At 34.6% G+C, this 13,250-nt stretch overlaps 2 protein-coding genes across 2 annotated transcripts in view; both read left to right on the top strand.

Annotated features, from left to right (window-relative positions):
• LOC135225416 (transport and Golgi organization protein 1-like) overlaps positions 1-13,178 on the top strand; it is a 51,270-nt gene extending 38,092 nt beyond the window's left edge. Inside the window, 11 exon segments of the mRNA XM_064264751.1 lie at positions 1,897-2,124; positions 2,302-2,400; positions 3,641-3,658; positions 3,660-3,713; positions 3,715-3,878; positions 6,819-6,920; positions 7,096-7,935; positions 8,759-8,855; positions 9,697-9,838; positions 10,508-11,263; positions 12,395-13,178. Coding sequence (XP_064120821.1) covers positions 1,897-2,124; positions 2,302-2,400; positions 3,641-3,658; positions 3,660-3,713; positions 3,715-3,878; positions 6,819-6,920; positions 7,096-7,935; positions 8,759-8,855; positions 9,697-9,838; positions 10,508-11,263; positions 12,395-12,435 — 2,541 coding nt within the window. The 3' untranslated portion in view covers positions 12,436-13,178.
• Positions 1-13,250, top strand: part of LOC135225268 (uncharacterized) — a 155,793-nt gene that overhangs the window by 59,928 nt on the left and 82,615 nt on the right. The window lies entirely within an intron of this gene.

Below are 13,250 nucleotides of genomic sequence, written 5' to 3' on the forward strand. Positions count from 1 at the left end.
TTATTTTGAAATGTAAATTTTAAATGTTTTTTATTAAAGTAAACCCACTTTAGGAGCATTAGGTTCATGGGACATATTTTAGCAGGAACCCAGTTAGAATCCCAGTACGATATTGAAGTACTTTTCATGTAACCTTAAAGCCCATATTTATACTGAATTAAGATTTTATTGCTATAGTCTTTGCTTTGTTTGTTGTGTGTGAGTTCTCTCCATACTATTGTGGCCTGTGCTCTTTCTGCCTGGACCCCTGTAAGTCAGGTCCTCTACTGTCCTCATTTTCCACAATTTCCTAAACTTTCTACAGGTTTTCATCCTACTACTTTCCTGGCCTATGTATCTTAGTCTAGTATTTTATTATTGCGCCTTTTCAAATTTTCTCCATTTTCTCCTTATCATTGCCCATTGTTCCCCTCTGCTTCGTAGAGTAATACAGGCATTTTTTATTTTCACCAATCTGATGGTCCATCCTCTTGCATTATTTTTTCTTGTTTTTTTGCTTTTTCTTATGGCTTCCTTTCCAGTCACATAAGCTTTATTTTTCTTACTTGATTTTTAGTCCCCACTTTTCCTCCTGAAAAAAATTTTTAATCTCTTCTTCTTCTGTTACTGTTGTTCATTTTAGATATTTTATGTAGTGGCTCCCTTTCTGTACTTCCTTGTAGTTTTTTCCATTTATGATAAATAGAAAGGTGCTTAGCACTTATCAGCAGTTACCTCAAATTCTCATGACAACCTGCCACTGTCTTCACTCTTTGAAATGTTTTGGCAGGAGCTTAATGAATTATTGTGGAACGTTTTCCCATCATGATAACCATATAATTATTTGTCTAGGTACTCATCAAATGCCTTTTCAAAATACAGAGTTATGTGGTATGTTGTCCATTATGCATTGTAGTTTTTGTATAGTTGCGTCTCATTGCTTCTGTTGTCAGTCTGTGGCATAAAGCCAAACAACAATTGTAGATTTTAAGAATTCTGTGCAGCCTTTCCTACCATAACAAATCCAGTTTCTTCTTAATATGTTAAGCAATCTTATTCATCTGAAATTTCCGTATTGCAGTGTATATCCTTTTCCTGTGTATTCCATTATTGGAAAGCCCTCTACCCACTTTCTGGTCCTTGCTTCCTTTTGACAAGGCTTCATATATTCTCATAAGGTCTTGGCTAACCAGCTTTTTCTCTACTGCTTCTGCTAGATTTCTTGTTATTCTGAATGGTTCTGAGGCTTCTCCATTATTTTTTACCAGCCTGCACTATACTGGACATTGTCAAAGAAGAATGTATACTTTGTTTTTCTGAGAAACATTAGGTCTTAATGGTTCATGAACTCTGGTACTATATGATAGAGGTTGGTTTGTAACCCAAAGGTTGCTTTAGATGTCACCTAGAATCGTATAAGCTATACATGGAAGGATAGGCAAGTGGTTGGTTTGTAACCAAGTATTGCTGTACGAGGTCACCTAGAATCTTAAAGCAATAGTGTACATGGAAGGAGGGCAAGTTACCTCCCTTACCCTTTTACTAGTTTCCTTTTTGTGTGTATGTTGCAGTCTGTTTGTACAATATAGATATACATTTGTTCTGTATCCATATGGGGAGTATGTTTTTTCTAATACTAATGATGGTAATGTAAATCATGATATAAAAATTCTGAGAAATTAAAGCTAGCCAGCTTGCAAAGTCATAAAATGGCAATCTATCCATTTTCTAATGTACTTATAGAAATTAAGTACTTTAATTTAATTTTAATTAAAGATTAGCTACCTGTTTGAATTTTTATGTAAGCCTTGCTATTTCTATTTGGCCTTTTACTTGGGATGATTCACTCATAATGTGTTTTTTTAATTTTTTTATGAATTTATATAAAATTTTATAAACTTGAATTTTATTTTGCAGTTAACTCACTCTTTAGAAGAGCTAACAGGTGTTAAAGGAGAAGCAATAAGGAAATTGCAAGAAGAGGCAGCTCTTGTAGAGGAGTTGAAGCAAGCCAACACATCCTTGACACAGCAAACTGGCGAATACGATTCAAAAGTTACATCATTATCTTCCGAACTTACTGACCTGCGAGAAACGATTAGTCAGTTACGCGAAAGTGTTGAAACTAAAGAATCAGAATTACAGGTATGCTTAAATAATTCCCCTAAAGTTTATTGACGAGTGGAAGTGAAATATAAGTGTTGGAATGATGAAATGCTATGCCTTTTTCTCCTTAAGTATAACATTTAATAAATTTATTTGTACTTAAAGAAATTTTGTACCTTTGTTCTTGAATTATGACATATTTAATTTATTTGCTAGGTTGCAAAGGAATGTCTGAAGCAACTGAGATTGACCTCTTCTGATGATAGTGCAGCACCAGATGAAGAGAAGTTATCAGCTCTTTTTGATGTGATAAGGGTTAGTATTACTTCTGTTTAGTACTTGTGACATAATGTATTAGGTAAGCTTTTTCCCTAATTTGTACTTTTACTTGTTTTCCATGTAATTTATTACTAAACATCAGACTGGAGTAAATTTTTATTTTATAATTTTCATTGGATATATAATAATTTTTTTTTCAAAAACCACTTATATGGTGACAAAGTAAATAAGTAAATTGCCTGGAGCCATAAACCCAATTGAGTGAGCTTCCTTATTCCAACATTGAAACCAGAAGTTGGAATAATACCTTTAAAACCACTGTGAAATTATTATTCCATTGTTTAAGCTTTCCCTTGATAGGGCATTCCAGCCAAGCGCTTAGTTTTTGGCTTTTAATTCTATATTGCAGGTTGAGTAGATAGCATAAGAATCCTGAAATGGCATTTAATTTTGGTTTTGGTATGGTTTCATATATTAAAATGCATTCCAAAATATGCCACTATATTGAAATGAATTAATCAGTGAGAAAATGAAATTTAATAGGATAAAAGATTTATTAGATTTATTTCTATGAAAGAAATGTTTTTATTTAAAATTGATAAGTGCAGTGAACAAATATTTAAAAATTGTAGAGCTTTGTATCATTACACTGCCAAAAATGAATAGTTTCTACAGCTTGAAGGTTAAGATAGTTCTTGAAGTGGCTATTTGATTTCAAAACCTGCAGGCTACAGATCCAAAACCAGCCAGATTTCAGCCAGAGAAAGGTTTTGCACTTACACACAAGCATATTATTACCCTTTGTGACATTAATAATAATAAAGAAAGCTTCTCAAGCTTTGTGTAGTCTAGAATTGTCACTGTGGTTGAACAATTATGAAACCACATGGAAATAGTGTAGTTAGGTTGAAACTCACTTATAAAGATGGACTGGTATTGCTAAAAAGTGAATCATAACTCTGGTTACTACTGTAGAATTAATAAATGCCAAGATAGTCTTCTTTCAGTCAAAAATTTAAAATAATTGTTTATAAAAATAAGAGAATATAAGAAACTGAGTAGTATATAGGCAATAATGCATTAATAAGTTATAGTGATATACTGTACAGTGCATTTATTTTCAGTGAATAAACTTTGTAATTTAAGAACTAACCATTATGAGTAATTTTGTAATTTAAGAACTATTATGAGTAATTTTGTAGAATTTTATTAAACTACAGAATACCATACTATTAATACAGTTTTGAGGAGGCTCTATCCCAACATGTTATTGCAGGTGAAGGCTGAATTACAAAATAAAGGTAAACAATGATCGTCTTAATCTGGTCGAACAACTACAGGATGCAGAAACAAATGGCACAAAAGAACTTAGAAGAGGCAATGGCTTCTATCCGCACAGAAGTTACAGAATTAAGAACTCACCATGACGTGGCTATTAGAGAAAAGCAAGAGGCCATGAGTAAATTAGAAGTCTTGACGAAGTACTTTGAAGAAAAAGAAGCACAACTTACAAAGTATGTCAAGATTTATACTTGTTATCAAGCTCTGCATATTACTTGTAGTATGTTGCTTTTACTGCATAATAATAATAATAATAATAATAATAATAATAATAATAATAATAATAATGAATAATGAATAATAATGATATATATAATAATAATAATATAATAAGGAAACAAATTCACCATTTAAGTATATGTACAGGACATGTTATATTTAAAGATAAATCTGCACAGATAGCTTTCGGGATTCCGGTCAATTCTCCTTTTCAGTTGAATGAATTTCTAAAGCTGTCTGTACAGATTTATCTTCAATTATATGTTCATATACATAACTGGATTTGTTTCTCCATTTTAAGACTCATGTTACTATAATTATTAATTTTTTAATAATGATGATGAATGATAATAATAAAAAAAAGGAAGTTGCATTTTAAACACGTTTTGTTAAATCATAAAGATGCATCAATCCCTTTTGTTTTAGATAATGTCAAAGAAGATAAAAGCGATTCATCATCCAAAGTTGGCATTGTCGCCTTTCACTTATACTGACCCTACTCATGAAACCTTTTCCTTTCACTTAAACTGACCCTTCTCATAAAACCTTTTCCATTGTTCCACCGACTAAAAACGACCTACAGAACTAGGATTAGTAATTATACATACATTTCCTCTGTACCTACTACACATTGGATGTGAATCTGTGAACACCAATGATAAGAACCTCAAATAAGGGAACCCACTAATGCCCAGGCATTTCTCTGTTTCTTGCGAGATCCCGAAGAAACTTTTGCCGTGGAATAAAATGATCCATAATATAAATTCCAATACTTGTACAATCCAATGGAAAACACACACATGAAACAGAAAGAAATGAAAAAGTGGGCTAATTAAACTGGCTTTAAAAGGACAGCAAGCAAAGCATGCCCTCTCTTAAAGGCAGTAAGAAAAGATGCAATCATGAGATGCCGAAAACATTGTGGAAGCTCCCACATAGCCCATGATCAAGCACAGATGCCAATAGTTCCTTACGTACACAGTTTTTATTAATTTTACTCGTTTTCCAGCTGGTGCTGAAAGATTTACTGTAATGTTAAGACCTCAGGTTTGTTAGTTATGAAAAATACAAATTGATAAAAAAATGTGTCATTTTAAATTATGCAAGAAGTAGGTGAATTAATTTGACAAGATATTTACCGAGTATTTTTACAATGTACAGACAAATGCTTTGTAGAGCTACATTGTCTCTTTATTGGAGAAGAGAGAGAGAGGGATTTATAAAGGTCAGGATAGGTATCGTACATAGAGGCAGTCCCCAGTTATTGTGGGGGGGGAAGGGGCTGTGTTCCGTTCTCAGCAGGATGCTGATAAGTGAAAACTGCCATTAACCGGAACTCATTTTATGGCGCCGAGTTGTGGTTAATAGTGCCACTTTTAGGTATGTTATGGTGCAATAACCGAAACTCGGCCCGTTATAGCACCATAAATCATCTATTTTATGGCACTAGATAAGCACCATAAAACTGAGTCTGACAATAACCAGGGACTGTTAGTATGTATATTGCATATAAGCAAAAATGAGATTGGCAAAAGTTAGGGATTTCTCCATGATAGGTTAAAGGGATTTCTTCATGATTGGTTTAAACCATATACGGTACAGCTTATGTTGTAGGTAGATGGTTGTTTACATTTGTCACACTGACTTGGGTGTACACCAGTGATGACAGAATTTAACTATATTATTGGGGTCTAAGGATATCAACCCCCACAAATCCCATTCTTGTCTTACTTCTCATTTGTCACAAGGATCATAGGAATGCTAACTTCCAGCTACTGGACAGCCCTGCCTACCTTTCAGAGCATTTGAAGAACAGGAACATGTGTAAGAGCTTCAGTAACCATAAGTTGATGCATCTCAATGTGACATAGAGGAGGGAGCCATTCATCAATGTATCTTCATGTCCATAACAGTCTTTAAATAACAAAATTAATCACTGCTGAGAACACCAACAGTCCCCAAGACAAACATTGCCTTCAATTGAGACAAGGACTCTTCAAACCACCAGCATGAACCCCTCTGAGTAGGATACCTGAGCTACTGTCACATAGACAACAACAACCTCCATGTACATCATAATTAGTGTAGGAGGATTGTTGCACTGTAGGGGGTTAGTGCCGTCAGTGCACCTCATTCGGTGCAATGTAGGCATTACTTACTGTTCTTTACAGCGTCCCTTCAGCCCCTAGCTGCAACTACTTTCATTCCTTTTACTGTACCTCCGTTCATATTCTCTTTCTTCCATCTTACTTTCCACCCTCTCCTAACAATTGTTTTGTAGTGGAACTGTGAGGTTTTCCTCCTGTAACACCTTTCAAACCTTTTACTGTCAATTTACATTTCAGTGCTGAATGGCCTAGTTGCCCCAGTGCTTGGCATAATGCCAAAAATCTATATGAATCAAAATCAAACCGCGTGGTCGTAAAGTGTATAATGAATAGATCAAACATGGCTAGACACACACCTTCCCACTTAAATTTTGCATATTTATTGTACATATCTTGACTGTTTTAATGAGTTGTCTTTTCCCTGTGAAGATGTTAAGATGTACCTTTACAAAATTCTTTGGTTTGTACAAAGCATCAATATACCTAACCAATGTCTAGGAAATTTGCTCTACCCATCTTTTTATGTTATTGAGAAATATATGAAGTCAGCCTTGCTGACATGGTAAAGTTATTTCAATACTAATAGCACTGTTATTAATACTGTATGCCTTTTAATGTGGAAATTGAGGTATATTATTTTTTATTTTAATAGAAACTTTATCTATGTCCTTTATGGTTAAGCTTGTTAAATCAATTATTATTCCACAATAATAGTGAATATTTTTGTATAGATGAGTTAGTACTTACAGAAATGTTTTTAACATTTTGTCAATATGTCATTTACAGAGAACTGGAGTCACAAGAAGGATTAAGAGTTAATGCTGAAGGTTCTGCAGCTGTTGTTGCAAAGAAAATTCAGAATTATGAATTGGAATTAGCATCTTACAAGTGAGTACTATGGAACTGTTGTCTGATTATGACTTGGCCAGAGAGCACTATTTGTTTCTATTTCTTTGAGTTTTTAAAATGTTATCGATCATGATGGCTATTATTACTCATTTTTTCTTGTTTTTGTTTTCATTTTTATAATTGTTGCTACAAACCTCTTTCATGCTTTCTCAAGGAAACATAAAAAGCATTCTACTTTCGTGGATATTAAGCCTAAGAGGCAGCTATATCAGTTACCTCCTGAGGTTATCAATCTCTCTGATCTATCTCCAACTACTGCCAATGTTCCTCTGTCAGATGAGTACAAAGTAGAATGGGTCAAAGCTAGAGCAGAAATGAAAAGGCGCAAGTCTTCAGCTTCTTCAACAGATAAATCTGATAAAGCTAGTATGTCCCCAACATCAAACAGAAATTCAGCTGGGTCATCATACCCATCTTCTGAGTCTTTAGCTTGCCCTAGTGATTCATCCACAAATCTGGTTGATTCCCCCATTCGACCGTGCCGTAGGAAAGATGTTAAACTAAGTGATGATGATGATGCCAAAGAACATAGATTAATTCGTGCACACACAGTAGATGTTGTCCCAGCAGCAGCTGCAGTTTCAACTGAACCAGTAAGCATCTCTGAAATGATTGAGATATCACCTTTGAGACCATCTTCCTTAACTGTTATGACAGGATCTCATCCTGTTTCTGTCGTTTATTCTGCATCTCGTCCTAGTGTCTTCCATCGCACAGTCTCTCCTGTTGGAAGATCTGGTTCATTAAATGATGATTTACCTAGCACATTATCTGAAATAAAGGAAGATATCCCTGTTGTTACTGAGGAGAGAGTGATGAAGAGAGAGCTTTCAATTCCAAGCTTGTGCCTAGATGATGATGTCACTGAAAGTGTCAAAGAAAGTCCTGCTTCTGATGACTTCAAGAGCTCAGTAGCAGCAATACGTAGTTTCTATGAGGCCAAGAAGGGAATTTTGTTGGGCAAATCTAAGAATGAACCAGGCTTCAGACTAAGGTTAGAGAAGTCATAAGGAAAAGCAGTTCAGAATTAGTTATTGTGACACTAAGTTGTAGTGTTAAATTGTGGCTGTGCTTGATTTTAAGAAATAAATGCTGTTTAGAGTTGACACTGAGTATACCTAGGTATGCTTTTATTTATTGAAATGCTTATGCCCCATCAGGAGGCTATATAGGTGGTGTCCATAGAATTAATTCATATTTGGATTTTGCATTTTTTTGTTTGTTCAATGTGAATTCTAAATGGTTGAACCAATTTCATATTTCTCACAATACCTGGTTGATCTGAAGAAAATTATTGTATCATATTTTGTGTCTATTTTGTAGAAAGGTATTAAGTTTAAAGCAACATGCTAGATTTGATTTTGATGCTTTTTGGCAGTATACTATACAGTTTTGAGAAACTTTCATAGTTAATATATGTAGTATGTATAAGTATTAGATATTTAACCTGACCACCAAGCTAAAATTTGTCATATAACTTTAGGTTGCCTCAGTTCTTTTGATAGTTTTGATAGATGGTTAGGTATTTTAATACAAGCATATGGTTACTTTTATGATCAGATGTATTTTAGCAGATAAATTGGTAATTTATTACCCATAGTTGATATTTTGTTGAATTGCCAATCTACAGGGTTTTTTTAAAGTCCAATTGATTATTATAACCATTGAATACTTTCAGCTTCATTTATAAATTTACCCTATCAAGAGTCATGATTAAATAACTTCTGACTTCTGTTCTCTTACCTGATATTTCCTAGATTTACTCATATAATTCATATGCAGTTTTTTTTTACTGAGATAAGTTTTCATTTCTGCAGAACACAAGTTGAAACCTTGCGAAAGGAATTAGAAGAGCAGGAGGCCTCTTACAAATCTCAGATAACTATTCATGAACAAAAAGCCCATGAAAATTGGGTAAGTATAATGAAGATAACTATATTTCAGTATGATTAGGTTGACAGTACTTATACTTGGAATATTGTATGAAATATGCAAAAGAGCACTGATGACATTTTGGGTTAAATATGAAAAAAATAGATTAATTTGGCCATTTTGAATGGGTTGACAGTACAGTATTACACATGTTAATGACACTTGTTTTGATTCTACTAAGCATTTTCCTATAAACTGTATGAAAACAAAATAGGACCTGTAACTTCCACTTGTCTTGTAGTCTTTTACTTTCTTTTGAATATTTTGGCTTTTTTGGTCTCATTCATTTTTCCTGCATGTTTTTCAGCTAATAATTACTACTGTATTGTAACCCATAATCTGTAGGCAGTCCCCGGTTTAAGGGGGGGGTTGTTTACTGTGTCTGACAACACGACAATAAGTGAAAATCGGCAATTTTCATCACTTATTGGCGCCGATAACTGGACATTGGCACCTCTGTTAGGTATGTATCGGCGCCAAGGAGTGGAAATCGGTGCATATCAGTGCCAAAAATTGCCGGTTTTCATCACAAAACAAGCCCCATGAAACTAGATTGCTGATAACTGAGTCCACTGATAACCGGGAACTGCTTTATTTGAGAGTATGGCTGTATCATCATGTATTTGTCAATATCCCTCCATGGGTCCTCCAGTTTTGATCCCATTAAAGCAAGTAAATTCATTACTGAAAGATAACAAGCATTTAATTTAATCAGGTGAATTTTTCTTCGGTGCATATTTACATTTTATTTTGTAAGACATTTTTGGTATTTATTACTTATAGTATCAGAATTGCAATAGAATAAATTTTTTTATTTATTTAGTTACAAGCGCGTTCAGCGGAACGCAAAAATGAGGAACAGAGACAAGAAAACAGTCAGTTAAGAGGTAGACTGACAATGTTACAGAAAGAGAAGGAGGAGGTCCAACAGTCCCAAGTCAACATCATTAAACCTACACCAAAACGTAAGTTATTTTTTATGTTTGTACTTTAACTCTGTATACCCTTATGTAAGCCACACAGATTAGAATTGCTTGTGAGTTGGAGCTGACCTCCATACATGAATGTCCCCTAAAACAAAGTGCAAATAAGGATACCTCTGTTAATTATTCAGGTGATGGTCATGACAGGTCAAATGTTGTTAGAAGTTGGTCACCAACTTCATAAAATTTGAAGGAACAATAAAATCTTTTGCTTGGTGCTTAAATATTTCAATTATTGTTTTTTGTGTGTCAAGTTTCCCTCACTATATTATTCAGTATCAGGGCAAGTTTTGTTTTAGTTTGACTGACAAGCTTTTTAGTGTTTTTAGTTAGATTTTGTTGGAACTGCAGTCAATGATTTTTATCCTGAGTGAGAATTTTGAATCTACATGGCAACCTCATTTAAATAATTTGCTCCAGAAAGACTACGTTAATTCTGTTATTTTCCAAGTGCTTTATGCTGAAAGGCCTTCCTTCTATTTGATTAGTAAATTGTTGAATTTAATAGTATTTACAACCCTTAGAAAAAAATTGCAATTTCCTTTAGAGAAGAATCCACAAGTTGATATAAGTAGCAGTAAAATTCAGCTGTATTATGTTGACATTATTAGTTCCCTTACTAATTTAGTGCTACAACATATTTACCTCCAGGTGTAGATGCTAATGGAACCATGTCCTCTCCAAGGCCCATGGTAGATGGTGTAGATGGTGATCATTCTGGCCCTCCATCCCTTCACAGGGACCTAGATTCTCCCCCTATACCCCCCCCTCATCCCATGCATGGGCCACCAATGTTGCCCATGATGTTCCCTCCTGGAGGTCCTCTTCCTCCTGGTGTGCCTCCTCCCCATGGTCTCCCCCCACCACCACCTGGTCTACCCCATGGTGTTCCCCCACCTCATGGGTTACCTCCTCATTCCATTATCCCTTCCTGGACGAATACTCCCTTTATGGGGCCTCTCCCACCACTGCATGGAGATCGTCGCCTTCCTCCAGCAGGTGGTATGTCCTCGCCTCCATTCCGTCGTTCTGGCTCACCTTCTTACGATCACAGAAATGATAGGTATTCCCCCTTAAGTGACCGATCACATATATCAGATCGGCGACATTCTCCTCCCCCTCTCCGCCGTAGACCATTGTCTCCTGAAATGCATCGTAATAGATCTCCAGATAGGAGATCAGATCGTACAAGGTCACCCGACAGGCGATCAGATAGAATTATGAGATCCCCAGATCACCGTAATGAGAGGAGGTCTCCTGACCGCCGATCAGACAGACGATCTCCTGATAGACACTATACAAGGTCGCCTGATGGTTACATGAGACATAGGAATTCCCCAAGAAGCTACTATGATGAACCGGACTACAATAATGATGACTCAAGGTTACGGTCACATCATATAAAAGGTATTGTGCTTTAATCAGTACATTTGAACATGAGATGTTGAATCTTTTTAAATTAAAGAAAAAAATTCTACATGTGGGGATATTATTTACTGGGTTATTTCTCACATGTGGAACTTTTTTTTTTTTATCATGCAAAGGTTTAGCATCTAAAATGTCTCGGTTAAGATCCTTGCATGTTTTTCATAAAAAATTTTTTTTTGCATGCTTCTACTACAGGGAAGACTAATTTCAGCAAATTAAAAACATTTTGGCAGTCTGTGGAACAAGGCCAATCTGTTACAGGGCTTTCAGACAGTGAGTTCTCAGGTGCCAATAATTGAGGATATACAGAAAAAAGGTTAGCTTAGCTTTGTAATAAGAAATTTATGAAGTAGATTATAAATAAATGCACTTTAATCTAGATTGTACGTGCTAGATGATAGTTAAAGGAAAATTTAGTGGGAAATGCATTGTGTAATGTTTGATTTAGAGGGGAAAGTTGTTTCTTATTGGAAAGCTTTTTATAACTTGCCTTCCTTAGATTCTGAACTGTTGCTCTTTTTCTTTCATTTTCCATTTGTACACTAGTTTTTTTCCAATCAGCAGCCCAACCACACTATCTCTCACCGTGTTGTTAAGGACAGATTTTTCAGGCCAGTTGAATAGTTATGCATAATGTAGTTGTATTTGTTATTTTATCATTATCTAAAGTACTGTACTATAGAGCTATTTCTATAAAAATGCAGCATATAGCAAGTTCTAAGTAAGGTTGTTCGTATGAATATGTATAGGAGATTTAGGAAACAAAAACTTAAAATGACTGGAAAAGATTAGCAATAACAGATTTGCAACAGTTTAAAGAGTACATATAACCAGCCCGAGAAGAGTCTACTTGAGACTCAGAGGTCTGGAAAAACTAACCCCTATTAATAATAATAATAAAGAGTACATGTACTGTATATAGGTACAGTTTAATGTTAGTAGTAACTGAAATAAAGTGTGTATTAAGAGAATAAATTGAGAGCATCAACTTTCGTTACGACAAGTAAAATATCTCTTAGAGAACAAGGTAAGATGGTATATCACCTCATTTAAATAACAATATTTTGATTTTTTAAGAAATGCCCTAATTCTTTCACCAAATATTTGCAGGGAAGAAGACCTCTACACCTTTGGGTCCAAATGATCGATGAGGGAAGACTTGGTGGGTTATCTCATCTTCATTCTTTGCATCAACAAATCATACACCATCTGATAATTTTCATTTACAGTGTAAGTGCTACATTGTGATTGCATACTTGTTAAGGAACTGTGAATTTGTAAAAAAAAAATGTTCAAAGTGTCTTTCAGTATTTTTATTATATTTATGTACTGAAATTTATTAAGTTTAAATTATGCATCTTGTTTTGTTATCAGTTGATCAGCAATGAGATCACTTGAATTTACTTAAAACTTAAATTAGAGAATGAAAGATGTGAAAGAAAGGAACTTTTCATATATAAGGGCTGTTTATGGAAGTGAAGTTTAATAAAGGTTGATGGATTGAAAAAAACTGGATTTGGTGCTTTTGTTTACTAAAATTTTACCAAGATTTTCTTTTTGTCACTTTTTGAGCATTATTTATGAACATAGTTCAGACTGAGCCAAACTTACATTAAGTTTTCTAAAAGGGTCACCCAAGAGAACATATATTGTTAGGATGTGTGAAAGATAGCCATTGATGTGTACATTTGTAATTTATGTATATTTAGATTGGTGCATTTTGTACTTGATATCCCCCACAGACACCATTTATAAAAGATACCATCATGCTGGGGTAACCTGGTGTTATAAGACAGGTGCATGAGGTAGCAGGGTGCTGTCTATTTGTAGGTGCATTTGTCTTAATATTATATTGACAGAAACATTTAAATTTAATAAAATTCTAATGATATTACTTGAATTTTGGCTCTAATCCTTCCTCTTAGTTTAGTTTTGCTGCATTACTGCAGCCAGTACATTTGAGATA

This window comes from Macrobrachium nipponense, chromosome 13, assembly GCF_015104395.2.
Source record: "Macrobrachium nipponense isolate FS-2020 chromosome 13, ASM1510439v2, whole genome shotgun sequence".
Classification (NCBI taxonomy): domain Eukaryota; kingdom Metazoa; phylum Arthropoda; class Malacostraca; order Decapoda; family Palaemonidae; genus Macrobrachium; species Macrobrachium nipponense.